Genomic DNA, 20,491 nt, shown 5'->3' on the forward strand with positions numbered 1-20,491 from the left:
ATCAGGATTTAAAACATGGAAATGCAGACCCTGGCTGGGCACTGAGCACCAAACCCTTCCCTGACCCCACTGAGACACAGCCCAGAGGAAGGGAGGGGTAAAAGGTGTAAAATAAATGGGAAAAGAATGAAGGAAAGAGAGAAAGGTTCAAGATTCAAATATAGCAGAGGCAGACAGCTGAGAATAAAGGATAAAAATTGCATGAGAAGAAAAGCTGAGGCTGAAGCTCAGCAAAATCTCTTGGCAGTTTGGGCAATTCCAGGGTGGAATGGTCTCCCTGGAGAGCCCCAGTGCTCTGCAGACACAGCTGGCCCTGAGCAATAACCCAGCAGGGGCTGGAGCAGGGCTGGAGAGCTCCCCCCTGTTCCACCCTGGCATCTGGGGCCAGTGCAGCAGGGAAGCCAAAGGAGGCACAGCAGCCCCTTCTCCCTCACTGCCTGGGCTCCCACTCTGCTCCAGCTCCTGCTCTCGTCTCTCCCAGAGATCATTAAACACAACTGGGAAAGCAATTTTCCATTACAATGCTTGTAATGATCTCCTAATGAATTATTCACTCTGCTTTAGAAGAGACACCGTTGCAGTGTGCCCCTGGTAGCTGAGAGGTAAAAATAAAGATGATTCAGTGGAGGGAGGCAGGACAGGCTGAGATCTGAGTGGGGGAGGTTGGGCTCAGAGCTGCCAGGCAGCACCTGGATGGGCAGAGTTTTGCCATGGCATCCCAAAATAATCCAGTGCACAGCCCTAAAACCTCCCCCACCCAACAGGGCTTCCCTCAAATTAAATCTTGATTTGATTGGGAAAAGACCAGTATAAAAAACTCAAATGCATTCTGGGGAGTCCAGACGTATAGGGAAGACCTACATTAAAATCTCAAGTTGATTTTGGGTCACCCAGGCCAGTTCCCATCCCCAGGTGATGCTGCCTTTTCCAAGCTCCACAGGATGGATTTTAATCCTTTCTGCAATGCTCCCAATCTGTTCCTGAGCAGGAGGATGATGCCTCGCCTCTAAAAAGGAATCAGCCTAAGGATCAGGATTTCTGATCATGAGCATTTGGATCCTGAAGCCTCTTTTTAAGATCCCCAAATTCCCTCAGTCCTGGAGGCAGCTCCCCCTGGAGTGTTGGCTGTCAAAGCAAGAGCCCTCCTGCAGCTCCCTGGAAAAGCTCTTTTTCCTTTCCCCTTTTTCCTTTCCCCTTTTTCCTTTCCCCTTTTTCCTTTCCCCTTTTTCCTTTCCCCTTTTTCCTTTCCCCTTTTTCCTTTCCCCTTTTTCCTTTCCTTTCCTTTCCTTTCCTTTCCTTTCCTTTCCTTTCCTTTCCTTTCCTTTCCTTTCCTTTCCTTTCCTTTCCTTTCCTTTCCTTTCCTTTCCTTTCCTTTCCTTTCCTTTCCTTTCCTTTCCTTTCCTCTCCTCTCCTCTCCTCTCCTCTCCTCTCCTCTCCTCTCCTCTCCTCTCCTCTCCTCTCCTCTCCTCTCCTCTCCTCTCCTCTCCTCTCCTCTCCTCTCCTCTCCTCTCCTCTCCTCTCCTCTCCTCTCCTCTCCTCTCCTCTCCTCTCCTCTCCTCTCCTCTCCTCTCCTCTCCTCTCCTCTCCTCTCCTCTCCTCTCCTCTCCTCTCCTCTCCTCTCCTCTCCTCTCCTCTCCTCTCCTCTCCTCTCCTCTCCTCTCCTCTCCCTTCCCCCTTTCCTTTTTCCTGTATTTCAGCAGCAGCTCAGGGTTTTGTGCTTTCCTATTTTCCCAGGGACATGCAACAGCTCCAGGGCTCAGCAGCTCTTTGAGGAATATTCTGTGTTCATTTTTAGCACCAGGGGGTGGCTGGACACTTGTGGCACCAGTCTGACCTCCCAGGGAAACTGGGCAGCCCCCAGTGCTTGTTCACCTGCTCATCCCACCCATGACCCAGGGGCATCATTGCCTCCCCATCATCTCCCTGGCAGTGCCAGTGCAGGAATGGGCATTGATCCTGCCAGGGGTTGGAGCCAGGAACCAGGAGATGCTCTTGACTTCCAAGATCAGACACAGCCTACAGGGAGGGCAGAGCCCCATCAGCAGCCTTGGACCTGCAGAAATCCCTCCTGGAGCCTTCCCAGAAGTGCAGGGAGTGATCCCTGTGCAGGATGTGTCCCTGGACATGCTCACGTGGTGGCACCTCATGGTTTCCCAAAGATTCACCAAGCTCTGAGGTGGCAGGATTTACACCAAAATTAATGTGTCAGATCCAAGAAAACCGGACCATTTCTGGGCAGAAATCAAAGGAACAATCAAATCTCTTTAAGAAGAAGGTTTAAGAGGAAGGGAATCCCTTCTGTGAGCCACCAACCTCCAATCCTTTACCTTTAAACTTTCCAGCACTGAGAAAAAAAATAGCCCCAGCCCCTGGGGAGCTCTGGGAGGGATCAGTGTCCACGATCTGGGAACCTGAGCTGGGCTGGAAGTGACACAGGAATAAACCTGAGGCGCTCAGTGTCACAGACATCTTTTATGAAAAATCCTTTCCTTAGGATTTTTTCTCCTGAGAAGCTGGGAGGCCTCAGGAACAAAATGTAAACAATGATTATCTGCTGCTGTGGAACGCAACAGGTGCATCTGGGATTGGTCTCATGGGGTTGTTTCTAATTAATGGCCAATCACAGTCAGCTGGCTCGGACACAGAGCCCAAGCCACAAACTTTTGTTATCATTCTTTCCTATTCTATTCTTAACCAGCCTTCTGATGAAATCCTTTCTTCTATTCTTTTAGTATAGTTTTAATAAAATACATATCATAAAATAATAAATCAGCCTTCTGAAACATGGAGTCACATCCTTGTCTCTTCCCTCATCTTCAGACCCCTGTGAACACCATCACACTCACAGTGCTGACTGCCATCAATGGTATGAATGCAGACAGATTCCACCTGCAGAGCAGTGTCAGGACATCCCCTCATGCCGGGTAAACACTCAGGGGGGCGAGATAAACACCACAGTCCAGGTTTAATTCTTAGAACCACACTGGAAAGGCTGTGGGAACAGCAGGAATCCCTGCAGCTCGTGGAGCCTCTCCCTCAAAGCCAAGGGAGCTCTGCTGGGGCTGACACCCGGAGGTTAGGGCTGAGCTTAGGGACAGAAACTGCTCCAGAATTCAGGCTTTAAGCAGCAGGGGCTTGTTGTATTGCACTAAATAGTTTATTTCGTTGTTGTTTTGCACTGGGCGATTGGAAATTTATCCTGAGTATGTTATGTCACTAGATTGTTATTTCCCCTCTCCCATCACACACTCTTTCCCTCATGCATCCCTCTGCTATATGCCCTGGTGGTTCAGCCCCTAGTTACCCCTCCCCTCGCCCCTCCCCAATGGTATCCCATTGGCTGCAGTCTTCTTTCCCCGCCCCCATCCCCTCAGGTATAAAAGTCCACTGCAAGGATGTCATGCCCTCTTTTACACCTGGGTGGTCGCGGGAGCCAGAAGTGTCCCTTCACAAGCCAATAAACAGGACACTCGTCCCCACGTGGAGAAGCATGCTTCTTGTGTTTTACTTTGTCCATGTAAGACCGTGTGGGCCAGAGTCCAGAGCTGGCCGGGTTGGTCTCATACAACAGCCCGAGACACACGGAATTCTTACAGGTGGCACCCAACATGGAGCACAAATGCAATTCTTACAGGTGGCGCCCAATGTGGGACACGAACGGAATTCTTACAGGTGGCGCCCAATGTGGGGCACGAATGGAATTCTTACAGGTGGCACCCAACATGGGGCATGGAGGGAATTCTTACAGGTGGTGCCCAACATGGGGCACAGAGGGAATTCTTACAGGTGGCACCCAACATGGGGCACGGAGGGAATTCTGACAGGTGGCGCCCAACATGGGGCACGGAGGGAATTCTTACAGGGGCCCTCGGGGGCAGGCTGTACCTCCAGGGGCAGGTTCCAGGCGATGTAGACGTGCCACTTGTAGTCGTCCATCCAGACCTCGGCCACGCGCAGCGCGTTGCGCTTGGTGTAGAAGCCGATGTTGTTGTTGTAGGGCTTCTTCTTGCGCTCGATGTGCGCCACCCTGGAGCAGGGCAGCACCTCCATGCTGCCCCCGCACAGCCACACCTGCAACACAGCCACCAAAGACACTCAGCACAGGCACCCAGGTGTCCTGCTTTAGGGCAAATTTGGGAGAAAACCCACAAAAGTGGCCCCTCCAGAAAGCAAACCCACACAGCATCTCCGCCCAGGAAGGATTCCTTGGAGAGAAGTGGAAAGAACCTTTTATTTAACAGGCACAGCACCCCCCAGCACACAAAATGAACAATACCAGATGACAATATGTCAGAACCCAGGACATTCCTCTGGCTGCCCTGGAGGACTCAAGACCCTGCCAGGGGCTCAGAGACCTCGGCATAGAGCCCAAGACCCCTGTACCTTTGACCTTGACCCATGGAAAAAAATTACCAACCTTTATATGAAGAATTACAAGTCAAGAGAGTTTAAGTAGAATAATAGTTTATCACAGAGTGAAAACCAGATTTTTTGCAGTTTTTAGAATAGGGGTTCAGGGGGCAAGATGGAGGAATCTGGGCATGTCTAGTCTTTTTCCTTCTTCTTGGCCTCCATCTTCTGCTGTGATGGTGGCACTTTTAGATTGGTTTAGAGTAGAAGCTCACTGTTTAACATAGGTGATAGGTATTGAGAAGTTATGGTAAATATTGTACATGTAGTTTTTAGTATAAAAAGACAACACCATCCCAAGGATGGATACTATGCCACAACCCAACCTGCTGGACAGACCTGCGGCGGGTAAGAGAAAGAATGTGATAGATAAGAAACAATAAACAACCTTGAGAATGAGAACAAAAGAATCCTGACTCCTTCTTCGATGGCCAGGCAGGGAAAAAAAAGCTTGTAGCTATCTCAGAGTCACTCTGAGCAGCAGAGATTCTGAGAGCAACACTCTGCCTGAGAACAACACACCACTCTGACAAAGATGAAAGATTCAGAAAGTCTCTCTTGGGGGTGGTCGCAAAGCAGCACCATGTACTGCCCTGTCTGTGTGTCCTGCTGGCCGTGGGGGAGCGGCTGATAGCAAAACTGTGAAAAGTTTGCATATTATATGGCTCCATGCAGATATTTACTGTATCTATTGTGTTGTATTGATTAGTAGTGCTGTATTAACATTTTAATAGTATGGTAAATGTAGTTTGGTAGTTAAAATGTAACTTTTGTAGTTAAAATAGGAACTATGTATGTGGGATATTTTTTTAAGAAAGGAATGAGGTACTTGCACCAGATAGCAGCCACAGGACACCTAAATCCTTCAGAGAAATGGAATTTATTGCTCTATTATCAGAAGAAACTAACTTCTTCCTGTCTTGCTCAGCCCTGGAGATGCTGTCAGGATTCAGAGGAAGAAGCTGACGCTGCCCAGACAGAATCCTGTGTTTGAATGGAATTTATGCATCATGGATGAGGTGTATGAATATGCAACAGGCTATTGCTTTTAAGGGTTAATCCTCTGTTAATGTGGGTCCTTTTTTGGGCTTATTTTGCCCAGGAAAAGGTACCCAGACTGTCTATAATTCTTTGTTTTTATTGTTTCATATTGTCCTAATCTCAATTGTTCAAATTTTATTACTCTAATTATATTACTGTTTTTATAATAATTTTATTACGATTAAACTTTTAAAATTTTAAAAAACCAAGTGATTGGCACTTTTCACAAAAATTTTGCTCCTCAGAGCCAGTCTTGAAGGCACGGAACATAATATCCAGCATAAACAGAACACACAAATGGGGATACAAGCACCATAACGTCACCCTAGGACACCAGGGCAGGGGAAGAAAGGAGTTCTGAGCTCTCCACATTATCTCATGATCCTGTGTCTCATCCTGGCAGCAGAGCCCATGGCCAGGTGCGGCCTCTGCCGAGCACTGACACACACAGGGGCATTTGTGGGGCTTGGAAGGATCTTTATGTCCCTTCCAAGCCAAACCACCCTTGGATTAACCTGTGCCCAAAGCTTTAGAGGGATCAGGTCTCTGCTCACCCAGTGAAGGATCCAGTGCTGCATTTTCCCCCCAAATAAAAAGCATCAGTGACTGGAATAGCTCAAACAATTCCAGATCCCCTCCTGCAGAAGGGATGAGTCAGTGAAACATATGGCAGGGACAGATTTTTGCCACTTGAAAATGTTTGTTCATTATTGTTCTTTCACGTGCTGCTTCAAATTCCCTTAAATCGCAGTTTACAAGTTAATAAAGTCTTGTGAGATCCTCTTTTGATCTCCCACACAGAGGATCTGCAGGAAGACTTGTAATACCTGCCTGTTTGTCACCATCAAGAATTATTTACCTTCCAGGCAGGACTGCAGGCCCTGGGCAGTCCCTCCAACGCCCCATTCCAAGCAGGCAGCTCTGCACGACCATTCTGCACAATTATTGGAACACCCAGCTGTCATAGACATCTTTTATGAAAAATCCTTTCCTTAGGATTTTTCCTCCTGAGAAGCCGAGACACCTCAGGAGCAAAATGTAAACATTGATTATCTGCTGCTGTGGAATGCAACAGGTGCATCTGGGATTGGCCCATGCTGGATGTTTGTAATTAATGGTCGATCACAGCCCAGCTGGCTCAGACAGAGAGTCCGAGATGAAGCCTTTGTTATCATTCTTTCCTATTCTATTTTTAGCTAGCCTTCTGATGAAATCCTTTCTTCTATTCTTTTAGTACAGTTTTAATGTAATATATACCATAAAATAATAAATCAACCTTCTGAAACATGGAGTCAGATCCTCGTTTCTTCCCTCATCCTTGGACCCCTGAGAACACTGTCACACGCAGCATTTCTGGGGTCCCTTCCAGGCTCACCACCTCTCCTCCCACCTGTGGGCCATCATTTTCATGGAGCCTGCTGGATTCTCCCTTCCAGCAGCATCAGGAGCCCCCAGCCTGGAGCAGTGCCCGGTGTCACCTCCCAGGGTGGCTTTGGCCCCTCCAGGGTGGGCACATGCCCAGGGGACAGCAGAGATGTGGGAATGCGCTCCTTGTTGATGGAGCGACAAAACCATCCTTTGTCTCCTTAAAAAGGAAAAAAGCCCAGAAGTTTCTCTCCTCAATTGGGTAAAAAGACACCTCATAGGACCTGGGGGACTTCACCGCAAACTTAAAGATAGCCAATTGCACAGGAACCAAAAAAGTCCCACTTAAGCAATTCACTAGAAAAAGAAGAGAATAAAGGAACTAATCACTTTGGTGGGGTATTTTACCAAAAGCAAGAACCTCTTGCACCTGGCTTGGGTTTTCTTTGTAAAGAGTTTTGTTATTTTGCATTTTATTAAAAACTATTCTGTTTCCAACACTACCACAGAAGCCATCCTGCTGAATTTATGCCTTGTAAGGTAGCTGAGCTATCTTGGGTGTGATATAAATCTCTAAAAGCTTATGAGACTGGGCTCAAGGAGACCCTTATATCACAGAGTGGGGTGGCACAGCCAGGGGACCCCTTCCCTCAGGATACCCCTGCTCCTCAGGCTGTTCCCTCCTGGATTGCTGCACAACAAAACACCTGAGTGTGAAAAATGCATATTTTATGACTGGCTTTTGGCAAATATTAAAATGAATATTATACGTGTTATGTTAGGAAGTTATGCTGTATTAATTCTCTTAAGTAGTGTGTGAAATGTAGTTTCAGGTTATAACATAATGTTGAAATAGAAACTATGCTATGTAGGGTACTTTTTTTAAAGAAAGGATTGGAATGAGATAGCAGTCACAGGACACCTGAATCTCTCAGAGAAAGAGAATTTATTGCTCCATTATCAGAAGAAATGAACTTCCTGCCTTGCTCAGTCCTGGAGATGCTGTCAGGATTCAGAGGAAGAAGCTGACACTGACCAGACAGAATCCTGTGTTTGAATGGAATTTATGCATCCTGGATGAGGTGTATGAATATGCAACAGGCTGTTGCTTTTAAGGGTTAATCCTCTGTTAATGTGGCTCCTTTTTTGGGCTTATTTTGCCCAGAAAGAGGTACCTGGACTGTCCCTAACTCTTTGTTTCTATTGTCTCATACTGTCTTAATCGAAATTGTCCAAATTATTATTACTCTAATTATAGTACTGTTTTTATAACCATTTTTTTATCATTAAACTTTTAAAATTTAAAAAAACTGAGTGATTGGCATTTTTCACGCTGAGCCTGTTCTATCAGCTGCTGCATAAACTTGCAGAAAAAATCCCATTGTATTCCTGCTCTGTCATTTGACCTTTCAGAACACTTTAAAGACAATTTCATGCCCCAGAGAGGACTCAGAGCTGGTCTCTCACACAGGGACCTGCCTGTCCCTCCCGGTGCCTCCCCTCCTCCTCCCACCCCAGCCAACTCAACAAGGTCCTCTCAAGGTTTGCCACAGGCCACAGGCAAAGCAAATCAGAGCTGAACCAGGCAACCCCACAGAAAAACAGATATATTTTTAAAGGAATATTCCTAAGGCAGAAACTGCCTGCGTTTCTTGCCTGCTCACTTCTTTAATTTCTCAACATCTTGGTGAAACAGAGGAAGGAGCTCTGCCCTTAGGTGCTCCCAAGGCTGCTGGGCTCAACCACTACACTGAATAAATCTTCCACTCCAGAGTGATCCCCAGCATCACCTGGTTTTGTACTTTTTGGGATTTGTTGGGTTTTGTCCTGATTTAAAATCAGAATAATTATTTTGAAACTACTAAAATAATAATTAATTTTCCAGCAGCCCACCCTGAGTCACACCATTGCACTGTTACCCTTCTGAGCTTCAGTTAAATAATTCATGTCAGATTCCTCAGATTTCAGGAATATCTGCACAAACCACCTGGAAATCCCCACATTGGGATAACCTGGGTGAGGCAGAGAGCTGGGCACTGAGCAAAGGGCACATCCACAGCCTGGCCCAGAGAGATCAATACAAACTTAATTCAGGAATTATCCAAGGAAAGACCATACATCGACCTCCTAAACAGAGCCTGAACTGCCACTATAAATTTTTAAAACTCTCATTTTTATAAAGTATTTATAAATATTTCTGCTGGGAACAACAGGAGCAAAGAGAGCTGTGACCCAGGAATGTGGGAACCCAGCACATCCCTCTGGCTGCCCAGGATGGCCAGGACCCTGCCAGCGGGCTCAGAGACCCTGGCACAGAGCCCAGAACACCTGTGGGTTTGATTATGACCCATGGAGCAAATTACCAACCTTAGATGAAGATCAGCAAGCCACAACAGTTTAGGCAGAATAGTAGTGAAGTTATCACAGGGTGAAAAAGTAGATTTGGGGGTTTTTTTGGTATGGGAGTTCAGGAGGCAAGATGGAGGGATCTGGGTGTGCCCAGCCTTTCTCCTTCTGCTTTTTGGCCTCCATCTTCTGCTGTGATGGTGGCACTTCTGGATTGGTTTAGAGTAGAAGCTCACTGTCTAACATAGGTGATAGGTATTGGAAAATAACTGTAAATATTGTACATGTAGTTTTTAGTTTAAAAAGATAACACAGGCCGGGGGCAGGCAGAGTGCCTCTGACTGCCTTGCTGAGCAGACCTTGGCAGGGCAGGAGAAAGAATTTTACAGATAAGATACAATAAACAACCTTGAGACTGAGAAATGAAGAGCTCTGACTCCTTCTTCAAATGCCGGGCTGGGAAAAGAGACTTTCGAACTTATCTAACTTATCACTGTGACCAGCTAGAGACCCCGACACAGGAATGGCCAAGTCACACTGGAATCTGTCCTAGGATCAGGAGCTGTTTGTTGCAACGTGGCCCCGCAGGAATTTCTGCCCCCAAAATGCAGGGGAAGAGCTGCACAGGGAGCTCAGCCCGAGGGAATCCCCCATGGCTGTGGAGCTGTGCCTGCCCCACAAGCTCAGAGTGAGACCTCAGCCCTTAGCACAATTCAAGGGCACAGAATTGCTTCTCTGCTGCCCACAGGACACAGCCAGAAGGGTCCAGTGCATCCCAACTCCCAGACACTGCCCTGATGTGCCAGCCTGAGTTCACCCCGTGGCACCCAGCCTGGGGCAGGAGGGTCCTTGGGGACATTGGTGTCCCAGCTGAGCAGCCACTGACCCAGCAAAGCCCTTTAACACACACAGCACCTTCCTGCTAAGGAATGCCCCTGGATTTGTTATAGATACACATTACAATATTGGCTTTTCACATGTGTTAAAATGAATTTTATATGTGAGGTGGTAAAGTAACTTTGTTATGAAGATACAGCTTTTATTTCTGCTGTTAATTAAGCTTAGACCTGGTAGTGCAATAGCAGATATCAGTGTGGTTGTGTTAAAATGCCTGCTGGGATGGGATAACACCCAATGCACATAGGGTGAGGAACACAGGATGGGGACACCTGTACAGATCTGCCAACCAGCAGTACTCACTGGCTGAAGATAATGCTGGCCAAGGCCAAAGCTGAAGGTGATGATAAAAAAGGACTAAAACTACAACCAAGGAATGTGCATGCTCTAAAAAGGTGAACCCAAGGAGGAGCCATGCTAAACAGTTCTTGGAATATGGAAACTAGTTTGGGGAAAAGTTTACCGTGCATAAGGGTCTATGAATATGCAATGAGCTGATGTAATTAAAAGGTATTAAGGATTATACCCAAAGGTAACAGGGGATGCTCTTGGCTAAATGCCAAGATGCACCTGGCCATAATAACCTTTGGTCTATAGTCCTTGTCTCCCATTGTCCTTTATTAAACTTTTTACATTTTCACAGGAGAGTGAATGTGTTTTTCACAGATTTTTCATGGAATCACATAATCCCAGAATGGTTTGGGTTACAAGGGACCTCAAGGCCCATCCAGTGCCACCCCTCCATGGCAGGGACACCTCCCACTGTCCCAGGCTGCTCCCAGCCCTGTCCAGCCTGGCCTTGGGCACTGCCAGGGCTCCAGAGGCAGCCACAGCTGCTCTGGGCACCCTGTGCCAGGACCTGCCCACCCTGCAGGGAACAATTCCTAACTCCCAATATCCCATCCATCCCTGCCCTCTGGCAGTGGGAGCCATTCCCTGTGATCCCTTGGAAATTGTCCCTCTCACACAGAGCCATGCTCAGAGACTCAGGGTACAGGAATTCAGCAGGTTCAATATGATGAGCAAGGCTCCAGTTTTCCCTGTTGTCTGCCATTCCCATTCCCACACAACAATTAAATTGCCACTCATTCATGAAGTGATACAGAACTAAAAATAGACCCAGTCCCCTCAGAAAATGAGGGTGAGTAAAAAACATCTCCATCAATCCACACACAGGAGGAATAAAACCATAGGAAATACTGGGATTTATAAATAACCAGTTAACACCACACTCTAGTGAAGGAATCCCAGAGAAACAAACAGAAAACAAATCCATCACCCAGAGATCTTTGATGTGTTTTGCAGAAAGCTGCTGGGGAATACACTTGTAATTCTTCTCCAAGGAAAATGTGACAGTGCTAATGATTCAGCATGGAAAGCAGTGATTTATCTTGGGGAGGGAAATGTCCAAGCACAGCTGACACTGCACTGCTCAGTCTGCTTCCCAGGAGCTTTGGCACATGAGAGAAGGAGCCTCAGGGGGACCTTCTTGTTTTCTACCCGAGAGGAGTTTTGTCTTTGGTTACAAGATGTGTCTGGGTGTGTGTTCTATCCCCATCTGTCAGAGCTGGGGCAGCTCTCTGCTGTCCATGGGGCAGTTGTTTCTTTATCTCTCCCACACCAACCCTCCCTCCAGCAGATCTCTGCTGTCCATGGCCACTGAGTGTCCCTGCAGGGCTGATCCAATGCCAGCATCCCATGGGGAGATGCTCCGCCCAGGGGAGGAGCCAAGCATTCCTGCCTGGATCCAATCTGAGCCTGGCACAGCACAGCAGCCTTTGCCCCCTGCACTGCCAGAGGAGCAGCTTTCTGCTGCCCTGCATGGCCAGAGGGAGCCCAGGCCCATCTGCAGCAGCCCTGGAGCTGCAGAGGAAAACTCCCCCCTTGTGCAGGATCCCTGCTGCAGCAGAGCCACAGCTGGCACTGCAGGAGGGCTGAGCCCCCCTGGGATGGGGCTGGGACACTCCCTGACACACAGGGGTCAGGGACTGCTCTCACTCTGGCTGTGTGAGCAGTGAAGAGGCTCCAGGAGAGCTGGAGAGGGACTGGGGACAAGGGATGGAGGGACAGTAGACAGGGAATGGCTTAAAAACCACAGAAACCAGGGATGGATGGGATATGGGGTAGGAATTCCTGGTTGTGAGGGTGGGGAGGCCCAGAGAACAGTGGGGACAGTGACCATGTTGGGTGCTGGCCATGGTGGCCTGGCTGGAGCATGGTGTGACATCCGTGAGGAGCACTGGCAGCTCCCATGAAGCCCTGCCTTTATTTGCCCAGAGCTTGGCCAAATTTTAACAGTTCAGACTGAAATCCACCCTGGACCAGCTCGAGCTCTGCAGTTAATGCAAAGAGACAACATCTAATGGTGTCAGGACATGTCTGCAAGGGAAACTTGGAGTCTCTCAATGCATTGTGACAGAAGGAAATGGGGGAAAACTCTTCCCTAACTTTCATTCCACCCACTCTAGGCTTTTCAGCTAATAACTTCATTTCTAAGGTGATTAGCAACCCCCTGCCTTAATTAGCCATAGATTTCCCATTTAGCAGCTTTGCCTTATCTTTGCTCCCCTCTCTCCTTTGAAAAGTAACTTCCAAAGTTAGGGGGAAAACACAATTACAGGGCAGCAAGGATAATTCAGAATGTACCAGCACAAAGGGCTGAACAATCAAACCCAGAAACAGCAGAAAAGGCAAAGAAAGAATTATTTCTCCTGTGCAGTTCTGAGAGACTTTATCTCTCCAAATTATTGCTTTTGTGGAAACAAACAACATGCACAGGCACATTCCCACATTCCCATCCCTCCTGTTCCCACCTGGCCATGCCCATCCCATGTTCCCAGAGGAGTAGGCCCCAAGCCAAGATCCTGCTGCCAGGAATGGGATGGAGAAGCTGCTCTCCAAACCCCTGTGCTCCCTTTGTTTCCCTGGCACAAGGAATGCAGCAGGGGGACACCCCTGTCCCAACCAGGCTGGTCAACCCCAGCTTTGGGAGATAAACACCTCCCAGAATGTCACTGTCATATTTTCTGAAAAATCCCTTTAGCAGGATTCTTCTCCTGGGAAGCTGAGAAGCCTCAGAGAAGAATGAAAACAATAATTATCTGATTGCTTCTCCTGTGTTTTGCTGCTTTGGAATGTGGTTGGAGGCTGTTTATCCAACAGGTGAATGTTTGATTGGTTCCTTGTGAATTGTTTTTACTTAATGACCAATCACAGCCAGCTGTGTCAGACTCTGAGGAGTCAATAATGAGTTTTTCATGATCATTCTTGTTCAGCCTTCTGTCTGTATCCTTCTCTTTCTTTAGTATAGTTTTAGTATCTGAGTTTATTTAGTATATAGTAATATATATAGTATATATATTATATAGTTTATATAGTAATATATATAGTATATATGGTATATATAGTATATATGGTATATATAGCTTATTTAGTATTTAGTATATTTATGCCTCCTGAGCCCCCATCTGGCTGAGAGCACATCCCTGCAGAGCACAGAGCTCCAGAGAGGTTGGATGCTATTGTGGAACAATGTAATTAATATAATATAATATAATATAATATAATATAATATAATATAATAATCAGCCTTCTGAGAACATGGAGTCAGATTCCTCATCTCTTATCTCATCCTGGGGACCTCACAAACACCTCCCATCACCAGCTGGTGGGTGACCATCCCATTCCATAACCCTCACACCTACCAGGCTGGCTGCTTTTGGCATTTTTCATGGATATATTTACACAGGGATGGGTGTTGGATCCTTAATCAGCCCTGGAGCTCCTCCAGGCTCTGGGAGTGCCACTGGCTCCTGCCACCACCCTAGCAGGGCTGCAGCAGTGGGATCACATGAAGGGAAGCAAGGAAACACACATAGAGGGGAACAAGGGGAGGGAGATCAGCTGCCTTTGGGAACTCTGGAACTTGATCTCTGCAGTGTATGAGCACTCCAGGAAGAGGAAATTGTGGATTTTCAGAGATCACATCATGCCTGGGGGTTTGGGGTTGGTCTCTGCCACCTCTGAGGCTCAGCAGGGTCGCCCCCAGGCCCACACCCAGAGCCAGGGGATGCAGAAACATTTCCAAGCCCAGGAACCAAACCCTGTGGCACATCCCTGGCACAGGCAGCAGCCCTGGATGGACCCACCTAAGCATCCTGCTGGAAATCCCTGCCCAGCTCCATCCTGAACAAGTGGAGAATTCTCCTGGACACGTGCAGGGAGACCTCAGGGAGACTCCACGTCCTGCACTTGGAACAGGACAGGGAATTTCATTGCTGCACCTGTAGATTTCTTTCCTCTGTCCTGAGGCCACAGAAAATCTCTCAGAGAGGATCAGAAGCATTAAGATCAGGCCCAGTATCCATGGGCCAACTCCCTAAAATGGGATTTTCAAATGGACCTGCCCATCCCAGCCCACATCCATTCCAGCAGAGAATGGAAAGTGGAGGACAGGGTTAGAACAAATATTAAAAACTTAATTATTTTTCTTCTTTGGCTCTCCTTTTCTTCTGTTTTACCCTCATGGATGATACACTTAGGCCAGGTTCCTGTCTATCTTGTTCCAGACCAATAACAGAAATGTCCAAATTGTCCAGTGTCCCAATGTCCAACCTTTCCTAAATTAATTCCTTTTGTAATGGCAACTAAAATGCCAAAGGAGAGTGGAATCAGAGGCACTCCACAACCCCTAACCTGCAGCAAAAATGGGTAATAACCAATTTTCATCCTCAATGAACAGCTGAACATCTGACACATTGAGAGGTGAGAATAAAGCAGGATTCCCATCCATGCAGAACAGGGATTCTCCAGGAGGAGCATTCCCACCCACTGCAGTGACTTTGCTCACCCTGCAGGCTTTTCCAAGGAAAAATCTCTGCGGTGCTTCTCCAACAAATGCAGCCCAACCTGCTTTAACCTGACTGCAAAAGGGATTGATGTGACCTCATCACCTGAGATAAGATCCATCAGAAGCTTGGTGGGAAGCTGCATTTCAAAGATGGCAATCCCAAAGCCCAGCATCCTTTTATTGCCTGTCAGGACTCCTTAAGGGTTATCCCTCACTCTGGGCAGTGCCTGGGCTGCTCAGCTCTCCCCATTCAGCTCCTCTGGCAGAACTTTATTGGAGGTCTTTGATCAGTAAAAGTAGAGGCTGAGCTTTAAAAGCCTCCAGCTTGTCACCAACCTTTGTTCTGAGACCTCAGGCACAGTTCAGGTCCTTGTGTGACCAAAAGGAATTTGGTAAGATCCATCAGAAGCTTGATGAGAAGCTGCATTTCCAAGATGGCCATCCCAAAGCCCAGCATCCTTTTACTGACTGTCAGGACTCCTTAAGGGTTATCCTTAAGGATCCTCTGGAATGACAAATGCCCACATCCCCTTGGCTGGGAAAACTGCTGGAAAGCTGCATTTCCCTTCCCTGGGCACCAGGAGTGATACCTGAATTTCTGCAGCCACAGCACCCACAAACACTGCAGCTTTGTCATTTTAGTGCTCCCAGAAGTAAATTTTTTTAAAAAGAGGAGCAGAGTATTTTTAAATCTCAGCTCTCCTCTCAGGTTTGGTATGGCTCCCAAGATATTAAAGTCTCTTTTTTTCCCAGCCCCACGACCAAAGAAGAAGTTGAGATTCCTCAGCTCTGCTTTTCAAGGTTGTTTATTTTCTCTGATCTGTTCCATCCTGTCTCTGACCTGCTGAGATCTGTCCAGCAGGTCGGGTTGTGGCACAGACCCTGCCCTTGGGCTGGTGTTGGCTTTTTATACTAAGAACTGGGTGTACTTTATTTACAATAATTTTCCAATATCTATCACCTATGTTAGACAGTCTGTCTCTGCTCTAAACCAATCCAGAAGTGCCACCATCTGTTCCAGATTGCAAGGCAAAATGTTTTCCATTACCATCTGTGTGGCAGATTGTCTTTTGTCAAGTGGGCAGTTTGCCTTATCTCTCTCTTTGAGTGACCACATTCACACCTCCCTCAGGAGGGGACATCTGCTGATAACAGCTATTGAATGTCCCTGCATGGCTGATAAGAACTACAGCATCCCATTGGGAGGTGTGAGCCCAGAGGGAGGAGCCAAGCATTCCTACCCAGATATAATCCAGAGGTTTTGAGACACCAGCACGGCTTCTCCACTGGATTCCCCAGAGGAACAGCAGCTGCCTCTCCTTCCACTGGATCTTCAGAGGAAGAATCCATCCTTCTCTGCAGGATCCCTGCTCCAGCAGAACCACCCCTGACACTGCAGGAGGGCTGAGCCACAATTCCAATGGGACTGCCACCAACACCCTGACCCACAGGGTGTCAGGTTGGGTTCTGACTCTGTCAGTGTTGTTCTAGTGTATGCATTGTTTATTTTATCTTTTTTTTCCCTCCCCAATTAAAGAACTGTTATTTCCTGCTCCCATATTTTTGCCTGAGAGCCCCTTAATTTAAAATTTATAGCAATTTGGAGGGAGGAGCTTTACATTTTCCATTTCATGGGAGGCTCCTGCCTTCCTTAGCAGACTCCTGTCTTTCCAAACCAAGACACATCACTGCAGAAGATGGAGGACAAGAGGAAGAAAAAGAAGGACAGAACACACCCAGATTCCTCCATCTTGCTTCTTGGACCCCCATTCTAAATCCCCAAAATTCTACTTTTTCACCCTGTGACAAATTCACTATTATTCTACTCAAACTCTTGTGGCTTGTAAATCTTCACACAAAGTTGGTAATTGTTTCCATGGGCTAATATTGAAGGCACAGGTGTTTGTGACTCTGTGCCAAGGCCTCTGAGCCCCTGCCAGGGTCTGGAGTCATCCAGGGCACCCAGAGCAATGTCCCAACACTCTCCCAGCTGCACTGCAGGCTCTGCTGGAGCCCAGCTCTGCCTCCTGAGCCCCCATCTGGCTGAGAGCAAATCCCTGCAGAGCACAGAGCTCCAGAGAGGTTTGGAGCTATCGTGGAACAAATCTGGCTCTTCCTAATGAGTTTAGAGCTGAAATTCCTCAGTGCTCTGATGTTATCTGCTCAGCCTTGGCAGCGTGACAAGGACCTGATTATGTTGTAATAGCATAATGCAAAGATTATTACAGACTCATAAAAGACAAGTGCCTCCAAACCAGCATCCACAATACCTGGAGGCCCTGAGAAGGAGCTGAACATGCTGGGCTTTGTGCACTCCCAGCACAGAAATTACCTGCAGGATCTGACCCTGATCTGCTTGGAGGTTGCTCTTTTTTTATTATTTTATTGCCAGTAATGTACCAAAAGCATCTTGATCTCATTTTCCTATTACCATTTCTGTCAGAGCTGTAAAAATAAACCTGCATAAATAGCTCCCCAGGATTTTGATCTATTTTTCATGCACAAAGAGCCTTTGGAGGAAACCATGTACAGCTGGTTCTTCAGCCTTACAGATTCCATGTGGGGAGTGGCAGGAGGAGGGGGAAGGTGCCAGGGAGCACTGGAACCATGAGAGGTGGTTCTGGAACAGAATTATTGATGCAGAGAGAGGCAGCTGAGGGATGGAGCAGCTGCTGAGCTGACAGCACCCAGCTCCATGGGGCTGCTCCAGCCTTTGTGACTCCAGCACATCACAGTGCTTTGTGAGCTGTAACTTAGATATCCCACCATTCCTGTTGGGGAGGTACTGGGAGGGAGCAAATACCCTCTGCTTGCAGACAGGCCCAAGGGTCAGAGCAGACCCTACAGCTTGGCAGAAGGGGCCCAAAGAGGAGCTTTAGGGTTTAAAATGTAACACAGTGTGGTAATGTAGTGATTCTTATAGGCTGTATGGAAATGCTATAGGATTTGTATCTTGTACTAGATTGGTTAGTGAGAATCAGAATATTCAACACAGAAGAAGATTTATGGTATTGTAACGGGAACCTCGCCCTCTTACCCTCTTACTCTCTCTCTCATCCTCTCTGCCTCTCTCTCCCTCTCTGGGCCTTGCTCTGAGCTGTGTTTGGCAGCTCCCAGCAGGGCCCTGCCCCCAGGCCCTTTGCAATAAACCCCAAGTTCCTGACCTGCCTGCAGACATCTCTGCTCTCTGTCCATCCTACCCCCCGACGCTCCTACAAGGAGCTGTGCCACGGTTCTGCCCCTCTCTGCACCCTCTGCTTGTTCTCCCTGACAGAGATAAAACCTCCTCTCCAGTGGAGCCATCATGTCCTTGGAAATAACAAACACTTTGAACAGGAAAGTTTAGAGTATGGAAGTTTAAAGCCTGAGAAATCTCTGTGGCTGGAGAAAGTGCCATCAGCAAACTCCCTGAGAAGTGACTGTCACAGAGTGTGATGGTGTTCACAGGGGTCTCAGGTTGAGGGAAGAGATGAGGATCTGACTCCATATTTCAGAAGGCTGATTTATTATTTTATGATATATATTACATTAAAACTATACTAAAATAATAGAATAAAAGATTTCATCAGAAGGCTAGCTAAGAATAGAATAGGAAAGAATGATAATAAAGGTTTGTGGCTCGGCTCTCTGTCTGAGCCAGCTGACTGTGATTGGCCATTAATCAGAAACATCCACATGAGATCAATCACAGATGCACCTGTTGCATCCCACAGCAGCAGATAATCAATGTTTACATTTTATTCTTGAAGCCTCTCAGCTTCTCAAGAGGCAAAATCCTAAAGAAAGGCTTTTTCATAAAAGTTGTCTGCAAGAGAATCCCATTTTTATTATTAATGGCATTAACATTCAGTCTGATCTGGTTCTAAGCCTTGTTCGGATGTTAATTCCTGCCCTCCCTGAGCCCAGCCCAGCACAACTCCCAGGGTCTGCCCCAGGGTTTCAGCCTCTCCTGTCTGAGGAGAGCAGCAGCAGCTTTGTGCTGAGCCCAGAAAGGGCCTGGGGAGGGCTGGGGTTGGGAAGGGTGAAAGTGTGACAGGAAAGTCTCACAGATATCTGTGCTTGGCAGGAAGATCTCTGAATGCAGAACCTGAGAATGGAATAGAGATGGAAAAAAGTTTTTGATACAGAAGAACAACAGATGTGTAAATTGAGGATTGCTGAGCCAGTCTTACTAGACAATGAAGAAAGCCAAGGTTAAGTTGAACTGGAAGGAGGTTTTATGACTTAGAGCAAAGGATAAGCTGACCACAAACAAAAAAGATGTTTTTACCAAGCAGAAATAGGAAAAGCAGAAAGATACCACAGGCAAACAAACATGCCAGTGTGGCAAGGAGAAAAAAGGTCTAAGAATTTACCACTGCAAGAAAACTGAAAAAACAACTTGAAGCTTAAACTGTATCACACTAATTCATGTGATTGGATAGTAATGACCATAATATGGTAATGAGAGCAGTAATGATAGGCTATAGATAAAAGTTAAGGTATGTGCAAAGGTATAGATTGGTTCTACTGTACTAAGATGCTCAGCAAAGAAAAGTATAGAATGCATTGTAACCTAAATTAAGGATCTCCAGGCCTGCCTGCAGCTGGAGCTGACAGCTGTGGGCACAGCTCTGTCACCCACCACCCTGAACTGCTGTAACACTTGGATACAATAAACTGCATTTTGTATACAATAAACTGCATTTTGAAGAGCCACCTGGAGTCCCACATCTCTCATTCAGGCTCTTCCTGGCTGTGGTGGATGCAGGTGTTACATCCCCCCCTTTAATGAACCTTCTGTTGGTGGATGAAAATGCAAAGGGATCTTAGTCAATCCATCCCCTTCTTGTCCAGTGGTGAATTTATGAGTTTGCATTGTTTATTGCAGCTAAAGAATCACAGAGCTCAAAAACATCCCCAGGTTTTCTGGCAGAGCAGCCTCAGGGGCCCTCCCTGAGCAAAACCCCAGCCAAGGCAGGCAGAGCACATTTGGAATTGCAGTTTGGGGTGATCCATGACAGGAGCACCTTCAGTCCCAGCTCCATGAGGAGATCTGAGGTGACAGCAGAGCCACCCCTGCCCAGCCACAGCCACCCCTGCCACCTGCAGCTGCCCCAGTGTCCCACAGCTGATCCTGGCACAGCTGATCCCACGCTGGGGCTGGGCTTTGGGCTGGAAGGGGACCCCAGAGCTCCCTGCCAGCCTCAATTATCTGTTGAAGATTGCAATGCAAGATGTTTTCCATTACCATCTGTATGGCAGATTATATTTTGTCAAGAGGGCAGTTTGCCTTATCTCTCTCTTTGAGTGACCATCTGCTGATAACAGCTATTGAATGTCACTGCATGGCTGATAAGAACTACAGCATCCCATTGGGAGATGTGAGCCCAGGGGGAGGAGCCAAGCATTCCTACCCAGATATAATCCAGAGGTTCTGAGACACCAGCACGGCTTCTCCACTGGATTCCCCAGAGGAACGGCAGCTGCCTCTTCTCCCGCTGGATCTTCAGAGGAAGAATCCATCCTTCTCTGCAGGATCCCTGCTCCAGCAGAACCACCCCTGACACTGCAGGAGGGCTGAGCCACAATTCCAATGGGACT

General features: G+C 47.3%; 1 protein-coding gene across 1 annotated transcript in view; it reads right to left on the minus strand.

Moving 5' to 3' along the window:
• The window catches only part of GALNT17 (polypeptide N-acetylgalactosaminyltransferase 17), a 244,427-nt gene that overhangs the window by 14,690 nt on the left and 209,246 nt on the right, over positions 1-20,491 (minus strand). Inside the window, exon 7 of the mRNA XM_058817710.1 lies at positions 3,886-4,071. Within this exon, the coding sequence (XP_058673693.1) occupies positions 3,886-4,071 (186 nt within the window). The remainder of the gene's footprint in view (positions 1-3,885; positions 4,072-20,491) is intronic.

Source organism: Ammospiza caudacuta, chromosome 20, assembly GCF_027887145.1.
Source record: "Ammospiza caudacuta isolate bAmmCau1 chromosome 20, bAmmCau1.pri, whole genome shotgun sequence".
Taxonomy (NCBI): Eukaryota; Metazoa; Chordata; class Aves; order Passeriformes; family Passerellidae; genus Ammospiza; species Ammospiza caudacuta.